The following is an 18,878-nucleotide window of genomic DNA, read 5'->3' on the forward strand; positions in this document are numbered from 1 at the left end:
TTCACATCACCAATAATGTGATGGTCAGAAGAAGACACTGCTAGCTACTTCAGGATTTTGTAGGATCCAGTTGCTCTTTTCTAACCTTATCATGGCCTCAGCTTCACTCCCAGGAAGAAAATTCTGCCTGATTCCAAGAACACAAAAATATGTCCGTGCTGCAGTCAGATGAGGTCACACTTGCAGTTTTGCAAAATGAGCTGAAGTTTGGAAAGATTAAGTAATTTATGCTTTCAGAAGTATCAGATAGAATACTGTAATAAAACCAACTACAAATATTTAGAGTAACATGAGAGGGCTCTGGATTGAGTTCTTCAGTGAGTTGATATTAGAAGGGAGAACCCATTCCACTGTAACTTATTGGTGGAATACTAAGAAGACTCTTGCCAGGAACAGATTCCAAGGTCAAATTCCTTTGCTAAGGTTTTGGGTATTAAGAAGGCAATTTAGGCATGTGTCAGTCCTCAAACATCAGTAGAAGACATCCATCTAAAATGCAACAAGGCACCAGAATTTCAGTAATATCCCCTGAACAGTGCAACATGCTGGGTAGGATCAAACATGTCTCACTTAAAGATTGGTGATTCCTGATTTTGCTGCAGTGCTTGCTGTTCTTCCCTGCTTGTATCAAATCCTGCAGCACAAAAGAACAACACACTTATCCATATTTCCTAGAATGGTTCTGGAAACTGATATGCAGCTTACAAGTGCATCCACCCTGAGGAACTCATTTGTTCTGCCATGCCACTGTACATGGCTTGGCACACTGGCGATACTCACTCGGCAATAATCCAAAGTAGCCACGTACTCGTAGGATCCCAGGGACAGCTCAGGCCTCTCATAGTGGTCTATCCGCCGGCCCATGTGGTCCAGGTGTTGAAAGAAGAATGGGGGGACTACAAGCCAACACAAGAACAGGAAAAAAATAATTTATAACTGGGCAAAGAGAGAAACAACACAACAAATTCTTTCAAAGCAATAAGAAATCAGGAGGGTTTGCACCAACGATTTACACAGAGCCAGTCTATGGTTGCTCAATGAATACCTATTCAGAATGCTTATTTTTCACATTTTTGCCTGTGTGTGTGAGGGGAATATCAACCTATCTTTAGTCCTTATCAAAGATTTTATTTTTGTAAGTGCTTTCTGACTAAGACACTGTAGTAATACCAGCATGATTTAACATGGTACTGCAACTCAAATGTCTTTCTTTAAGTGCTCCTGGTGCATCTAAATTTCCCTTTATGAGAGTTTAAATTGTTAACAAACCATGAAATTTATTATCTGCTATGCCTGCACAAACATTAGAGCTCCAGGCAGCACAGCAGTTGCACTGAGTCTGACAAGGTTCACGTTTCAGAGTTGAAAAGATGACTGTATTAGGGAAAGCACCATGCCCTGTGATCCAGCTGAGGAAATCCAGCTTGATACAAATGTCTAGAAAGGCTAGTTCTGGCAAAGATTTGGGATTTTGCCAAGAGCACAAGAACAGTTATGAGTCACATGCAGCACACTTGAACAAATATGGCATGGTATCTTCTGTGAAAACCAACACTTGTCACAGTAAGATTAATAGCTTTTTTAACCATTGCACCCACAGTCAGTGCACAGGATGAAGCTAACATGGGTCTAAATATCTGCTCCTTGCTGTATATTTGCATTTCTTAAAAAAAATGATGTTTTCTTTCAGCACAAAAATTGCTTTCAATTAACAACACAAACAGTTCTGTATCTATGTTGTCACAAAAATTTTTAAATCAAGTCTTGATTTAAGATCATACCAGACTGGACTTCATGAGTCAGTATTACTTTATGTATATATTTCAAAAACTGTACTGAACAAATGTTTCCCTCTACTATTTTTAAGAATTGATTTTTTTATTTGTGAACTAAACCTAGTTACTGCATCTCCCTAAACTATAGTTTATTGAATCAGCAAGTCAAGAAAATAATTTTAGGGATACAGCTTGTTTTCAGTCTTACAAATTGACAGGAATCTCACTTACCATCGTTGATACAGGTACAAAACGCACACTGGTACCTCCTGCCCCCCTCAATGAACTGCATGAAGGGACACATGTAAGCTTTGCAGCGGTTGCAGCGGATGGGGCCGCTCTCCCCGTGGTTTACGAGATAAAGAGGTGTCTGTAGAGGAACAGGTACAGAGAGAGAGCAATGTAAACATGAAACCAAGGAGAGCTGCAAAGAGTTAATGCACATTTAACTCGTTAGGGACCAGCTGATTAAGAGATCGTTTACAGTTCAGCACTCACACAAAAGCTGTTGAGCCCCAGAGATCCCCTCAGGGGATAAATTCACAAGTTCAGGGCTGCATTCTGATGTTTATCAGAAAAAGAATAAGGATTCAGACCAAAATCCCACAACGTTTTGCAAGCATTGGAAGTTTAGGGCTCCAGGCTGATTTTCTCCAGCAAAGGGTAATTTTTACAGCTCACTAAGAAAAATCTGCTGGAGTCAGGTATTTTGGCTTCTCTGTCAGACAGAAATTTCCCTGAAGAAATCTACTGCTGCTTGTCAGTTGGAAAAGGCTATTTGCTGAGAAAAACCTTACTATTTTGTCCTAAATGCTGCCTTGTAACATGCCATGCTCCAGTTTAAATGATGTCAGGGTCACCAGCCAGAGGGGGAGATTTAGGAGAAATACTAATATTTATTGAAGGAGAGTACATACAGCAAGCAAGTACAGTACCTCAAGCACTTGTCATTTTAATTACACTGACCACGCTTGCTTACAGCCCCTGCCAAACCCACAGCTAAGGGAAGACATTTTCCAGATGCCTCTTTCCATAAAAACTGCAGCTATTGGAATATTCCTGTGATTATTCTTAGAGTTAGAAAAGTCATACTTGAAACTACTATAGAAATGGAAGTTTGCTCAATTATTTGTGAAACACTAATTTGAATTTTTTTTTTCTTACTGCCTTCATCCCCAGTTAAAAATCTCAAAAGGTGGGAATAAGAAACATCCAGAGTTTGGACACAGCAGACCCCTACACGAAGAAAAATGCTGACAAAGCCTTTCAAAGTTAACACATCACACTAGCACATTCTCTTCTTAATAATTATTCTGTTTCTTTCATCCATTATACACTTTATTTTTTACTGCTGCATAAGGATGCATTTTGTCAAGGATTTTTTATATACAAGTAGATTTTTACTATGTGGGTTATATTCTTTTATTTTGTGTTCTTTCCTCTACACAAATTGAGTTTAACCCAAATTAACCAGTAATGCCAGCTGGCAAATATCAGGGTCATTTTTCAGTCATGAAAGCTTTGGCCATGAAACTTGCTCATCAGCCACAATGGCTTAATAAGGTTTAAAAGTTCTGGGTTTTGTTCATTACTTGGCAATTTTCTGATTATCATTCTGCTGTATTATTTTAATGAGACCTGGATCTGGTTTGCAGTTAATATTATCATAACATCTGACCTGGTAGGGGAAAAAAACCAAGACTAAACCAACTCCTGATGCAGTTAAACACATTGATTTAGTAACTTTCAACCTTGGTTTGATACATTTCATATTTAATATCCAAGAAAAATTACTCCCCAAAATGTTCACATTTTCATATATCAAAATTAAGACTTTTACATAAAAGGCATAAAAAATTAAATAAATAAATGCCATGAAGTTCCATGAAGAGCCCAAGTATTTACATTCCTACATACATGTAATAAATTACCTTCCTCAAGACAAAAAATTAAGAGCAAAGAAAGAATAAACCAAGAAATAAGCCAACTAAAAATGTACATGACAGAATTAGGAAGTCTGTCTAATAAAGAAAAAATTTTAAAGCAGCCCTATTTGCCTCCTTACCAATTTATTATTTGGATTTTTTAGAAAAAAAATTGGAATTTACAACTTAAGTGTTTTCTTTAACACTTCAGAACATTACATCAATAATTAAAACAGTCAATGAAAAAGCTGAGTGGTAACTGCAGAAAAAAAGCATCCAAAATCCACTTCTTGAAGAGAACAAGACAGTTGTGAAAGAAACTTCACCTCCAAAAAGCTGCAGTCCAGATAACCCACCAAGAAAAGGAATTTCTATTTCTGTTGTAAATTGCTATTGCACAACCAAACATCAAAGTAATTTCTGTCAGGGTAAAATCACTTCTAAAAAAAAGTAGATTTCTGTAGGAATGTACAAAGGTAACTAATACTGTGCATGCAAGAAGTCTTGAGTTTAAATTAAGGACACATAAAAGCAGAACAGTTTAAAAAAAAAAGTGATAGTGAAAGGGAATTGATGTGCTCCACTCTCTGTAGATGTCACTGTACACCAGAAGAAAAAGCAGAGAGACTCTTGATGTTGCCATTGAAATCAGTGGCAAACACTCATAGCAGCAGGGGAATGGGGTAAAATGTAAAAAGAGTTTTATAAATTTTGGAATGTTTTGCTTTGTTTTTAAATAAATACAATATTCCTGTTTCTTTTGCCTTTCCACCTATCAAGCATCAGTATTTTCTTTCTCTCTTGTCTCAGTAAGAATCAGTTTTGCTGGGAGGCACAACATTGTAATTTTAGGTTAAAACAAAAGAGGATTGGGCAGGAGATGGAAAAAGCTGCAAGGGACCTGCACAAACTTTGATTTCTCTGGAGCCTTGAGGCCCACTCAAGTGCAAGCCCTGAGAGTTGATCTGATAAACCATAACTTAACCCCAAATACAGCTGCAATAAGAGGAGTTTTATTTTGGAAATATTTCAGCAAGATCATCTCTCACGAGTCAGAAAAATATCACAAAGCAACAGACAGACATTGGTGGCACAGCTCCAAGATAAAACACATCCATATAAATTTCCAAAGGGACTGTAACCTGCACTTTAAAGTCTGAGAAAGCTGAATTTCTATTGCTTGCTATAAAAATGAAGTTGTGACATGCTCCTGAGGGTGATGCCTGCAAACTATCACCATGTTCATATTGCAGGACCTGGATCACAGCTGCAAATTGTGAGTGGAGGAGTAAGGACTGTGCTAAAGCTCCAGATCATCATAGCATCTCTGGGAAAGCATTGTAAAGAGAAGAATCCTAGGTGAGAGATCCTCTGGAGAACAAGAGAGCACACACAGATACTGAAGAAAAGGAGCAGAGCAGTGTCTCCATCACACCCTTACAGTGTAAGCACTAAAATATTCCTATGAAAATTTCAAAATGCACTGTAAAACATAACTTTCTAATGAACCAAGGAGAAGGTTTTGTCCAAGTGTGGCACTGCTGCCCCAGGAAAATGTTGTGTTTAATTAGTACAGTGAAAAGATGACAAAAAACTCCACTGGATCATCAAAGAGAATTCTGAAATATAACACTGATGTTTTTGGAAAAAAAACTAGGTCATGAACCAAAGTGTCTCTGTTTCCTAGCACTGTTGAAGGGGTTTGTTTTCTTTTTTTGTATCATCATAGATTGCTTTTGAGAAAGATTAACCAGTCTACAAATAATCCCTTGGTTTTGAGTTGCTTTACTGAGTCACATTAAAACGTCAAGAAAGCATTTCCCTTTGTGATGTTCCCACTGTCTTTTATCAGAAGCCATTCCCTCTGAAGGCAGGAGTTACTTTGCCTGTTCTTGGTTTTCAGATGTTGAACATGCTCAGCCTCCTCAGCTGGTGACTCAGGCCAATTTGGACTATCTCCTCTGCAAGGTTCACAGCAGGTTCAACTATTTTCTGTACCAGCTTTCTTTGCCATTGATTTCCTTGTTTGCTTGCAAGGCTAAAGCATCACCCACATGATGCAGGCTCTAGCCTGGTTTTCACAGACCACATAAAAATGCCAAAAGCATCTTCAAACCTCCCTGTTCAAAGCCCCTCCAGGCCCAGGCTGCACATTCCTCTGCATACACAGCACTGTAAAACACACCATGGCATGGTAGCTGAATTTCAAGTGGACACTGCACGTGGGATATGATCCAGTGTGTAGCAAAAAAACCCAGGAAACTATTTATCAGTTTCTGTGTACCATACCTCAGGCTATTCCTGAAATCCTTACTCAGCATTCCCTTTTTAAGTGGAATATTGGAATTAACTGAGAGTTGGCAGTCTGAAAAGTGTAAATAAAGACTGCACTCTGTTCAACATCAGGATTTGTAAAAGTCTGAGGATGGGGGTAAAAATGCATGTAATAACAAGAAAATGTTGATATAGAAAAATACCAATTTTAGTTAGCTTACTTCTTTAGAGCTTGTGTATCATGCAGGTGAGAGAAGGAGAGGAGAAAAAGAAAGGAAATTATCCACGCTCAAGAGATGCACCCCAAGTTGTGCTGGCCATGATCCCAGGGAGACCCAAGCTTTAGCAGGGCAGTGCTCTGCAGTGCTGACTGCTCTCTGGAGGCAGGGACAGGCTGCATCTGGAGGCAAGGCCAGCAGCCAGGATTAACCGATGATAGAAGCACGAGTGTGAGATTGGCTAATCAAGAAACGGTGCTGCACGACACACTTGCACAGTGTTAGCACTTGAAACCCATGAGGTCTCAGCACAGTGCCCCCCCAGCTGCACAGGCACAAACCCAAGGGAAGGACAAAGCCAGACAAACTGCCCTAGGACAGCGCTGTTATTGCTGTTAGCACCCCCAGGGTGATAAGCACGTGTTAAATCACAAGCCAGGGCTGAGGTTCAGGGCAGGACCAATCCACAGCTCCACTTCCCACCTCATCAGTACCACAGGTGGTCCAGCACTGCAGTCCTGCTCTGAGACTCTCGGCAAGATAGTTACACTAGCTGTAAAACCATTGACAAGCAAGACAAGTAAGGTTCAAAAAACTTCTCTACAGAAATGGTAAGCAGTAATTACAAGGCATCAGATTTTCACATTAAAATTAAAATTGAATTTTAAGTTATACGACCTCTGGTTTATTTTACAAAAACTTAAAGACACCTCAGTCAGGTATGATTTCTGTTTTTCTGCAAATCACTGATTTGAGAGAGTTCTAGAGGATCTTCAAAATGTTAGACTGAATTTGGGCATGAAATTCTGATTTCTGGACAGGCCCAGTCTCTTACTGTATGGTGCTGTTTAATTTACCAAGGTAAGTTTATCCTCTCCTAATTTTTTTAAGATAAACCAAACACCACAGTTTAAAACACAGGCACAGCCTGTAAAATACAAAGATAATGGGTTACTTGGCACATCAATTCTGTTTTAAAAAGTCCAAGACCATTTAATGCAAACAAAGCTGTGAGCATTTCTATATTCTTAGGACAGGCAATAAAGCAGCACTCCAAACAGTGCTCATGGAACATGCAGCTCTAGGTTTAGAGAACAATTATTTCACTTCATACATAAATCTGATTGTGCTATAGTGACCTCTGAAGCAACACTCTCCTAGATGAAATGCTGTACCAGAACATCATCATTGTTATCACATCTTCACAGCAACAACAAAACCAAACCCCCACATTGGATTTCAGATCCATTCTGACCTGCTGTGCTCTCAGCAGCTTTAGGGACAAACTAGATTTTGGGAATTTTACCTTTTAATACACACACACATACAGGTGAACAGGTGTCCATATACATAATGTATTTTATCAGCATATGGGAGAAAAGCAACTGCTGACCTGAGATCACACATGAAAATCCAATGAGTGGAAGATTTCCTTCCTTCTCAAAACCAGAGCTGTTTCTCTTCTGTTAGAAGGCATTACTTTGACTTTTTAAACTACTCATGTTTGCATTCCTGAGAACTTTCACAACAGAAACTGTCTGGTTCCTACTTTTGCACAGCCAAATATACTAAAGAAAAAGACATTAATTAGAGAAAAAAACATAGAAATTTTTAGGAGTATTTTAATTAAAGATGGAAAAAATAGTTATGCATATTTTTCTTTCCTGGACAGTATTTATTATGTGAATAACCTCTAAGGCTATTTAATTTATTTCCACTGAAATCAGTAAGAACTTGGCATAGTTATAGCATCATGTTGTATTCCCAAGCCAACTAGAGCTAGCCAATTGCCACAGGAGAACTTAGAAACTACAAGGAGAATTTTTGCTATGTGAACAAAAAGCAGCACTGAACAGCTTCACCTCTGCAAGGACATTTGGGATGAGTTTGATACCCTTGATAGAAAAGTCATGTCCTTTCTAGGATGGTGGTTTTGAAGGTCAATAGCAAAACTAACTGTTACTTCACAAATATCACATCAGGTCAGAATGTTCCCACTCTGAGCCTCTCTTCCATGAACACTTTTGCTACTACGATAGCTGGGATGCCTCAAGCAAACTCCAGAATTTTCAAACTTTAATAATATTTGTATGAGACTCACAATCTTCCTCCTCTCTTAGCAGCACAGCTGTGTGGAACTGAGATAGGGCAGTGTGCTGCTTTGGGCTGAGATACAGCTGGGCTGTGTTTTGGATATATGATGAACACAAGGATGATAACAGAGAGATGTTTCTGCTCTTGCTGAGCAGAGCTCACCCAGGGCCAAGGCCTTTCCTGCTTTCCACATTGCCATGCTGTGAGGACACTGAGGAGACACAGCCAGGAGAGCTGACCCCAACTGACCACAGGGATATTCCAGACCTGTGCCTCATGCTCAGTACATGGGGACACTTGGAATGATGATGTTTGTCTTCCCAAGGCACCACTACTGTGATGGGGTCCTGCTCTCCTGGGGATAGCTGAACACCAGGCTGCCCATGGGAGGTGTGAACTAATTCCTTGTTTTGCTTTGCTGGTGTGCTTGGATTTTGCTTTCCCTTTGTCTCAAGGCAGGAGTTTTCCAGCTTTTACCCTTCCCATTCTCTCCCCAATCCCACTGTTGGGGCAGTGGGTGAGCAGTTGCCTGGGGTTAAACCATGACATGAGGAAAGAAGTCCTGTCAAGGCACAGACCTGCTCTGCTGAGATGATCTGTGCCTCTACTAAACAAGCACACAATTTCCATGTAATAACACACTTTACATGGTGGCATCCAAAATACAACATTGCATACTATGCATGGATAAATAAAATGTGTAACCTCAAAATGCAACAAAAATCCCAAATGATGGCTTTTTGCAGATGGTTCTTCAGAGCCAGCTTATTAACACATTCCTAATACAAAGGAGCCCTCAGCAGGATGTTCAGATGGAATAATTCCATCTTGCAGAGTAAGCATTCCTCGCTCTCCTCAAACCCAATTTCTGCACAAGCACATAACTGCTGATGGATGTGTGTGTCCATCCAAACCTCAGCCACAGCCTGCCTGCCCTGCTCAGCTGTAAACTCAGGGACAACACAACCTGGAGCCCATGAATCCCACACAATATGGGAGGAGCATGAGGACTCTCCTAAAACAAAAACTACACTGATAACATTGGATCACCTTTTCAGTTATCCACCTCCCCTGATTTTTAGCTGCTGCCAACCTTACAGCTCCATCTACAAATTCATACTATTATCCCTGGAAAAATCACAGCTTTCCAAACAGCTCAGCCTCATCAAATTTCACTATTCTGCAAAGGTAAAATGGTTTTTAGATCATGAACCAGCATTTCTGAGATGTAATCCCATTCTCTTAACTAGTTAATTAACTGAGGAGAAAACCAAAGTGAAGTATTAGATTCCCGGCAATAAATATTTCTAAAAGCCAATAAATTTAAAAAAGGGGAAAGAATAAGGCAGAGAACAATGACACAAAACTACTAAGGAGCACAGAGGACAGTAATTTAGATATTTAAATATCTAAAGCTAGAGATAATTATTTGGAATTGTTTATATTGGATTTTACAACATGAAATACTCTTCTAACTAACTTTTGATAGCAAGTAGTATTAATGCTAAATCAAGATCCCATGGTTTATTCAGGCTCTGGAAACATTCATCCATCTCCAAAACAAATTCATGTAGGGCTTGGTCTAGGATGATAACTGTGAGAGCTGGTTTATTTTTATAGACTGTTGCTAAAGCACTGGTGGACTAAAAAAAAGTTCTGTCAAACAGTGATACTTACTCTGCTCTCAATCTATAACAAACAAATACTTTCCATAGATCATCCAAATCAGGAGAGTGAGAATGAACTGTTATTTTTGAGAAATAATAAATATGTACTTGGAAAGATAAGATTGTGAACTTTTTAGTGCTTTTAAGACACTGGCAGAGGAGGGAAGGCATGAAAAAAAAATAAATTACTTTGTATGTTAAAATTCCCACTTCAGTTTTGGAGGCAGGACATCAGTCCCTCTGTGCAGAGATTCCACTTGGCCACAAAGAACCCACAGTGACTAATGAACTTAAATTGGCATTTCAGACTTTCTGAAATCCCAAATTACCTTTTCCCCTTCGAAAAACTCTCCAACTGCAAGTGTGAGAATACTGCCAAGTCACCAGATTTCAACCTTTTAGTTGAAAGCTCCCAGGATCTTTTACCTCCATCTCCTCTTGTATCCTTAGTCAAAGGAAGCAAATCCCCAAAACTCAATTTCCAGTTGAGTTACTGTCTCCATGAAGGCAATTGACAGTTTATTTTCTAAAAAAAAATGCTATTACATTTACAAGTCATCCACTCCAAGGATGACAGTGTTCAATTAAGAGAGTAAGGTCTGTACAACTGGGCTCTCCCTTTCATACACATCCCTAATTCTGCCACTGCCAGAAGATTTAGCTATTTCTCTTGTTTCTTAACAAAATTTTTGCCGCAGTTATTGTGTACAACATGCTGTTTATCAAGAAATAAAGAAATTGAGACAGATTTTCACCTTGTAACCCAATAGCACGTGATGAACATCACCTGTAGACACCATTAAAAGGTACTCTCTCCAAAACAGGGTGGATATTCTGAAACAAAGAACTTGGTGTGCCTTGCAGTCACCAGTTTCAGGCAGAACATACCTTACTAGGAAGTTCAGAAACACGAATAAGCCTCTGAATGTATTTTACCCCTATAAAAAGCCCAGTTCTTTCAAATTAAGTGGCTTTTCAAAATTAAAGTAGTTATAAATCCCATATGTAAGGCCATTTTTATTAGGATATCTTAACAGTAAGATCTTATTTTGGCAGCAGCAGTGAAGACAAAGGGCACAGGCAAGCCATGGAAAAACTGCCTCAGCAAAACTGCCCATCTCTTCCCACTCTAACACTATCTCCTTAGTCCTTACAATTTTACCAAGCTGTAATTGTTCTGACTAAAATTTTCCACACTGGGCTTTTGCCAACTTTGAGAGACAATTTTCAGGCTCCTCCAAAAGAGAGGTTAGTAAAAAACACACTGCTCTTCACAGATTAATGAGCCCCACTGACCTTTCCAACAGCTCGAGAGCACTAACACTTCACAACGGGTGGGTCACCGAGCACCATCTTCTTGCCAACCCCAGGAAAACCCCCCTGAACTTGGCTGAGCTCAAATGTTTGGACATACTGCAAATTTATGTATGCAGAAGAGATTTGGATTTTAGCAACTCGTTGATCAACCTGTCCAAACACAATGCAGGAGACAAGGAAGCCATGTGTGGGAAACATGAAGGACTGGAGGCAGACTCTGGGTGCAAGACGCACAAATGAAGAGCCAACATCAAAGAGGATTTTGTAAATGCCACCTGGGCACTGGGATCAAGGGTGGTAAAGAGCAAAGGTTGGCTGATAAAGTGAAGGGGTGGAAAAGAAACAGCAGGAGTTTCATCAAGGAGAAAATGCAGTGGGGGGCAACAAGCCAAGTGTGCACATTTCCCTCAAGAACTGGAATGAAAGCTGAAGTTGCTGTCTAGCAGACAAATGGTGAGAGCCATCAGAAATACATCCTATATCCCTGTGGACCACAGAGAAGATAACTACAATCTACCCTGCTAAAATAATACTCTCAATTCAAACTAAGAGGTCTGCTGGATTGGAAGTTGTCCATCCTGATAAAGAGCAACATCTGCTTTTTTCCAACATATATTAAAAAAAAAAAAACTACTAAGAATTTATAAGCAATAAAACAAAGTTAAAGAAAAATCAGACTGCAAAACCAAGCACTGAATGTCTTAGCAATTTTAATTAGGCTTTCCTGTGCAGGCAGTTTACGAGGAGTTTTTGAAGACACAATCACATACTACAACTTTGATGAAATCCCTGTTTTTTTCCCATGACACAGCACTCTGGAGTAAATCAATGCAGGACATGAAAAGGAAATGCATTCTGCAGACCTCGCAGGATTTAGAAGCTGAAGAATTTAGAAGCAATGGAGGACACAGCACATGAAGACCAAGCAAGATAATCCCACAGATGATATAGCTAAATGCACTTGAAAAATGGACAGAATCCTCTGGGGGTGCCAGGAAACCTGGGTAATTGTTTTAAGACCAGAGAATACTGCAGAAAAGATTTGCAGAAGTAGGGATAGGTTGTGAATGTGGAGGGTCATCAGAGATTGTTATGTGAGAAAAGGTTAGTGCCTCCCAATGAGTGCTAAAAATGGTTGGTTACGTTTGTCTTCTTTCTCTGGGTCAGCTCATTCAAGTAGAAAGCCCAATTATCTTTTTGGTCTGTTGTGGAATTAAATTATTTTGTAAAGATGTCAATGGAAAAATATCCTTCTTCAAATCTAACTCTCCACATCTTAAAATTCACTTTATGGTCATACCTTTGCCTACAACTATGGAGTTCCAGCAGAGAAACAACTGACAGAGCTGGCATGAACTAGAGGGAGTTGGGGAAACACAGAATCCAGAGGAGTCATCACTCCTGTACCCTTTCCAAATGAAAACTTCTGTCCTTTGAAGTTACACCAGGACTCAATTCACTGCCACTTCTTTACGGTCGTACCAATTCAGAATCTGAGACAAAACACCCTCCCCACCAAGCCAAGCACAGAAGAACAGGTCTGCAGTAATTTGGGGACACTCAGTGTGCCCTACCTCGTTTGGTGGCACAGCAGCAAAGGGCTGGATGACAGCAGCCAGGGGGATGCGGGCCTGCTTGGCCATGTCGGAGCTCACCGGGAAGCAGTAGGTGGTACAGCGGATGTAACGGGGGCTGGCGTGGCCTGCACAACAACAGAGCACAGTGAGGGCTGCGAGGGGGAACCTGCCCAGCACAGGGAAAAACCAACAGCACAGAGCAGCAAGTGCATGTGCTACATTAAATACATGCTTGTTCTCCCTCCCATGCAGGCTCCTGCCCATCTTTCCTCTTTATATCCCAGCCCACGGCCCCTCCCTCTGGTTAAATTTTTTCTTCCTGAGTTTAAAGCAGAGATTGAAACACAACAAGAATAAACCAACAATTACTTGCAATAAGAAGATCAGTAGAGATTACTTTGAAACATCCCATATCTAGGATCTTAGAAGAAAATATGGATGATATCCCAGTAGACATGTCAACACTACAAAAAGGAATGAGGCAGACTGATCTACTTTAAGACTCATCTAGTGAGCTACCTCTGATTCTGAAAACCTACACTGCAAAATACAGGGTGCAGAAGTCACCACCACACTTCCAAGAGGACACTCAGCTCAGGTCTCACAGAGAAAGTGCTGTCTGTTGCTTCCTGATGCTCCTTTTGTAACCAACAAACTGCAGCTCTGCTCAGTTTCTTGAAAGGAATTTCTTGGATCATCAGAACGGATTTATCCCGTTCTTAGATAATGCCAAAAAATCTTGGTGTGTTTGTGCATTTCACACAGCTTATCTCAGCATTGATAAATTACTGCTGGGCTGAACAACACCATCAGTTTAACCTGTATTAAAATACTGAGCCTGCTGTCAAGAGCAGCATGTGGAAGATTGTACTTCCAGGCTCCAGGCAGAAGCAAAGGCAGATAAATTTTTCTACTAGACAGCTTGTACACCGCCCCTATCACTTGAACAGAAATTCCTGTCTTGTTCCTAAGGTAACAAACAGTGCTAGTGTCTTACTGCTTCTTCTAGTGTCCACCTTATAAATTTCCAGAATAATAAAAAAAAAAATTTCAACTTGAAATGTAACACCTTCAAAAATTTTAAATTAAAAAGGAAAGTTGTCTCAACTATCCACATTTTTTGAAAGGCCATGAAGAGTAGAGAAGGTGTTAAGCCAAGGAGTAAGAATTCAACTCCCACTTCCCTCCTTTTCCCGTTTTTTCCTGTTCAAAGAAGTCTGCAATTTCCTGTCCAATTTGGAGCAAATACCATCATTTTCAGATGAGAAATTTGAGAATCAGCCTTTGCTTTATTTAATTATATTAGATTTTCTCTACAAAGACCCCCAAAGCAGTAACAAGGGCACTTACCCTGGTCCTGGATCACGCAGTTGGTGGTGACGAGGGGAGGAACCTGTCCTCTTGTGTTTGTGGCATAGACCTGCCCTCCCTTGGCTGCCTTATCATTTTCAATTACTTGAATCTGATGAATAAGAAGCAAGAAGAATATGAGGAAGGTAAGTAATGCATTCAGCTACTCATGAACAGGCTAAGATCTGCACTAAATAAGACTCTGGTTGAAGCCTAATTTATAACAATTCACAATATAATGCCATGAAATGTTCATGCAGCTGTCTTTGCTACCCAAATTCCTTTCCCATACACTGCTCCCTGTTACTTCTGCACAATCCCTCATTCAGGTTCAAGTTTGACACTTTTCAGGACAAAACCAAAGTTATATAAAGCTGTATTTTGTTCCACACCAGAAACTGAATCACTGATACTATCATTCCTCCTCTTCCCTCAGCAACCTGGTTTAGAGTGCAGCCAAACAGCAGTGGGAGGCAAGAGGAATGAGACAGGGAATTTCTGAAACTGGCTTTGCCACTGTTGCTGATACCTCCTGGAATTGTGTCTTTACACTGCACATGAACTTCTAATAATAGCTAGGGAACTTCAGAAGCCTCTGTTGGAAAGCAAACAGAGAAGAAAAACCAAATTAGTTGCATGGAGCCTACTGATCAATGTCCAAGAGGTATTTCCTAATATACTGAAAACAGTCTGGGCCCTATAACTTTTTGTACTGCAATTTAAATATATAAGACATTCCTCAGAGAGCCTGTTAGATCTTCTGCTTGATTACTTTTCCCTGCCTCCTTGGCTTGTATACTTATAGCTAACTCTTGCACTAGAAGGAAAAACATTTTGCTCTTAAAAGGTCCACTGGCTGAAGGAAGCAAAGCACTCTGAAGTTAGCTCTGCAAAGGATCAATGTGCCACAAGATCCTGCAGCTAACTGACTTAAATATATCATTGTTCTTGAAAATAATTGTTGACAAAGTCCAGATGCAAGTTTTCATAGATGTTGTCAGGGTACAAATCAACCTCTAACATATGTAAGAGAAATATAAATCAGCAATGGCTACAGATAAGAAGTAAATTTATCTGGCAACACTACTATAATTATACAATGTAAATATAACAACAGAAATACACATGGTCATACTTATTCCTCATTCTGAATTAGCTTTTTGTCCTTCACAGACATTGACCCAGATCATGTTTCATTTAAACATTCATTCTGATCCTCTCTGTAAGGCTTAAACAAACCTTTTAACCTATTTTAACGTGGCTGCTGTAGTCATGGCTGTTTATGCTGTGTGCATAATTGAAACAAGACATCAGCCCATGTTTCCATGCCAGACCTCCTTCTCTCCCTGCCGTTCTTTTTAAATTAGACAAGATCATTTTATCCCTCTAATGTAAAAAGCATTGCACTGAAACACTAGGAATGATTGACTTAAGGGCATTTGTTATTTATACAGACACTTGATTTGGGGGGTTTTTTACACAACACTTTCCAGTTAAAAATTGCCTTTAACGAGGTAATTGCAGTTGTTACATTAACCCCTAAGGGATTATCAGCAAGTGTTTTTCCAAAGTTATGGGGGGACAAAAGAATACCCTAATTTAAAGAAGCAAAACAGTTTCATACTAGACAGTGAGAGGCTTTAGCAAAAATGTTTTTCCTGCACAGCAAACCTGCCTCAGCAAGAAGTGTAAGATTCCTTCACCCAGACTAGCTTGCTGTGTGTTGGTGTAGAAAGTTCTAGGTTGAAGCTGCTTCAAGAATTCTGACTGAGAACCTTTTGACCTGCCCAGATGATTGTCAGAACCACTCTAAGTGTGGCCACCAGAACATTTTCTCCATTAGTTTAGCACACTATTGCTTTTTATTTCCATCAGCTGTTTCCAGTTAAGAAGTTAAATGCTGCCTGTGCCTGACCAGCCCTTTCTTTGCATACCAATTAGACTCCTTTATTTCAGAAAGATAGATGCAACCACAACCTTGTTTTTTCTAGCACCATCCTAAGGAGAGACATTGTCCCATCAGGTGAAAAGGAAAGGTGATAAGCTGCAGTGAAAACAAGTAGTTCTTCTGTACTGGTCACTGTCTCATTAACAATCCTGTTAAGAATTCCTAGTGAAGTATTTCCTAAAAAGTACTTGGGACACGCTCATGTATGAGTGTCCCATGTTAGATAAAGTTATAAATCATCTTCAGTACTCAAACTAATTTCATGCACTAATTGATCCAAAACTGACAGCACAGAGTACAAAACTGCATTAATTAGGAACTGCAAGAATTAGAACATATGTTGAAAACCAATCCAAGTACCCATGTATGTTATGAAAAACCTCACCAGCTACAACGAACACATTGTCAATCCTTGATCTCAAATGCAGCAGGAAGTTACATTTATAAAAAATTAGAGCCATGTTACTTACTGGGCTTGGAATAGAGTCAGGATCAAGCTTCTTCTGTGGTGGGCCTGAGAGCTGAGCTGGGCCACCAGGAAAAGCACCAGGATAGGACAGCTGAGATGCTGCCATCTGAGGACCATAGTTTGCTGCAGAGTTACAAATAACAGCTTATTTAAAATATTTAAGTTCCATTATCAATGCTTACCATCAACTTCTGCCATGCAATTAATTCTTACTCAGCTAAGTGCAACTTCTCCTTCCCCTCTGTTTCCAGCAACTAAAAGAAATGGATTTCTGAGGCTGTTTGGCTTTAGTTTGTGTTTTTAAAAAGAACAACACCAGATGTGACAACTTTGGCTCCAAAGTTTTCAGGTTGATGTCAAGTAGGACAGTTAGTAGAGATAACCACAGCTACTCATGCCAGGCCATTACCTCAGTGAGAACCTCTCCCCTAACATCAGTCAATGCAAACTGATATCATTAGCTGGCTTTTTGCATTCAGTTACAATCCATTATTGCTGTAGGAAAGCATTTTTTAAAGCTGCTTATGACAGCAGTACAAGACAGAATGCAGCCTATACCTTTACAGAGTGTAAGAAAAACTGCCCCATAGTATGTTGTGCCTTCACCAATTACCACTAATTCTGTTTCTGATCCAAATTAATCTCCTTTTCCTTGTTACAGTCTCAACAGAGTGCTAAACTTGTGAGCAAAAGCAGAGCCTGTCTCAAGTGTACTGACTGACAATGCACATCTTTCCCTCTTACAGAAATGGAATTCATATTTCATTTTTCCCAGCCAGCTGAAGAATTCAGCCATGAATGGACACAGCTCCAGCAGTGATTGTGCCTGCACACTTTGTTTCCCATCAGATAACAAACATCCTTCCCTACCTTGCTGAGGATGATATCCAGGCCCTGGAGGCTGTCCTGGAAGGTGCTGCAGGTTAGGATTTGGAGGGACAGGTGCAGGCATTCCACCCTGCCTGGCCATAGGAGGCAATGCAGGCTGAGCACAAAGGCCATTAACACTGTTTGCTGGTGGAGGAGGCAGCTGTGGTGCAGGAGGCAGCTGTGGTGCAGGAGGCAAACCCATCTGCTGCTGGGCTGGGGGCAGCAGCCGCGGGCCCTGGAAAGCCGCGGGATGGCCGGGAGAGCTCGGAGCAGCGCCAGGACCTGAGCGAGAAGCGATGTCAGGTGAGTGAGAAATGATAACCTACCAAACCTGTGTCAAAGTGCTCTGGCTCTGCCCAAGACATTTCTATAACACACAGGCAATACTGGATCCCACACTGACAGCACTGCCTTATGGGATTCCATGTGTCTGTTCACATGACACATCATGTTTAAGTCTCAGCTGATTCAGTAATTTTATTTCTTTTGGCTCTATCTGCAGTAAAACCCTGCAACTGGGGTAGATGAGCAAAGAGGGAGAGAAGCCAGAGTTGGACAGTTCTTCACTAGAACACACATAGATCACTCTGCTTCCCAAATACTACTTCATTTCAGAACATGTTTTTCACTCAATAATCAATTTCTCTTATGTGGCATGTTTTTGTTAGTCTGTTATTTGTATTCCACCATTACAGGTTTGATGGAAAATAAATCCACTTGATACTAAAAGATGAAACATGTGGGAATTATTCTGTACACACTGGCAAGGAATTGTTTGCTGTTTATAAGATCCAGATTCCAATTAGAACTAAGAGGACCCCGGAAATAGAGGTTTTTTGACTTGCAATCTGTAAACACTTGTTACTTTACAAAACTTATATTTGTTTGTTAGATTTTCCCCCAAGACAAATTAATTTTAAAGAGAGCTACAAGAATAACCAATATTTGGTTTGAAGATAAGGAAGCAATGTGTTCATATACAAATACTGAAAAACATCTTCTGTCACATGTGCTAACTGAAAAAAGCCTTTACATGCAAAGTACAAGCCTCCCAGCACATAATGAGAACATTGTATTTTTCATAATTGTTTTAAATTTGTTTATATATTTTGTATCATTTAAATGCATATCAGCTTTTGTGGTTAGAAGTAATTTGCATGGAAGCATCACAAAATCACATCTTTATGGCCTATGTTGGAGATAGTATAACATCAAAATAAGCACAGCTAAATTTAGATTAAAACCCAAAAATGTTTAGACAAAAAAAATAAAATAGTCTTGTAACAAGAGAAACAGTAAAAAGCTGAGAAAAATGAAACCCTGTGTCCATCTTATTGCTCATGCCTTGGCCATTACTGACATGTTCACCAAGTAATCTGAGAAATGACTGATGG

At 39.9% G+C, this 18,878-nt stretch overlaps 1 protein-coding gene across 2 annotated transcripts in view; it reads right to left on the reverse strand.

Annotated features, from left to right (window-relative positions):
• Nucleotides 1–18,878, reverse strand: part of SEC24D (SEC24 homolog D, COPII coat complex component) — a 44,498-nt gene that overhangs the window by 12,775 nt on the left and 12,845 nt on the right. For both annotated transcript variants that reach the window (XM_033060726.2, XM_033060725.2), the window contains exons 5-10: nucleotides 17,485–17,766; nucleotides 16,616–16,737; nucleotides 14,198–14,309; nucleotides 12,845–12,972; nucleotides 2,007–2,145; nucleotides 781–896 (exon numbers count right to left, since the gene is read on the reverse strand). In XM_033060726.2, coding sequence (XP_032916617.1) covers nucleotides 781–896; nucleotides 2,007–2,145; nucleotides 12,845–12,972; nucleotides 14,198–14,309; nucleotides 16,616–16,737; nucleotides 17,485–17,766 — 899 coding nt within the window. The remainder of the gene's footprint in view (nucleotides 1–780; nucleotides 897–2,006; nucleotides 2,146–12,844; nucleotides 12,973–14,197; nucleotides 14,310–16,615; nucleotides 16,738–17,484; nucleotides 17,767–18,878) is intronic.

Source organism: Catharus ustulatus, chromosome 5 (genome assembly GCF_009819885.2).
Source record: "Catharus ustulatus isolate bCatUst1 chromosome 5, bCatUst1.pri.v2, whole genome shotgun sequence".
In the NCBI taxonomy this organism is placed as follows: domain Eukaryota; kingdom Metazoa; phylum Chordata; class Aves; order Passeriformes; family Turdidae; genus Catharus; species Catharus ustulatus.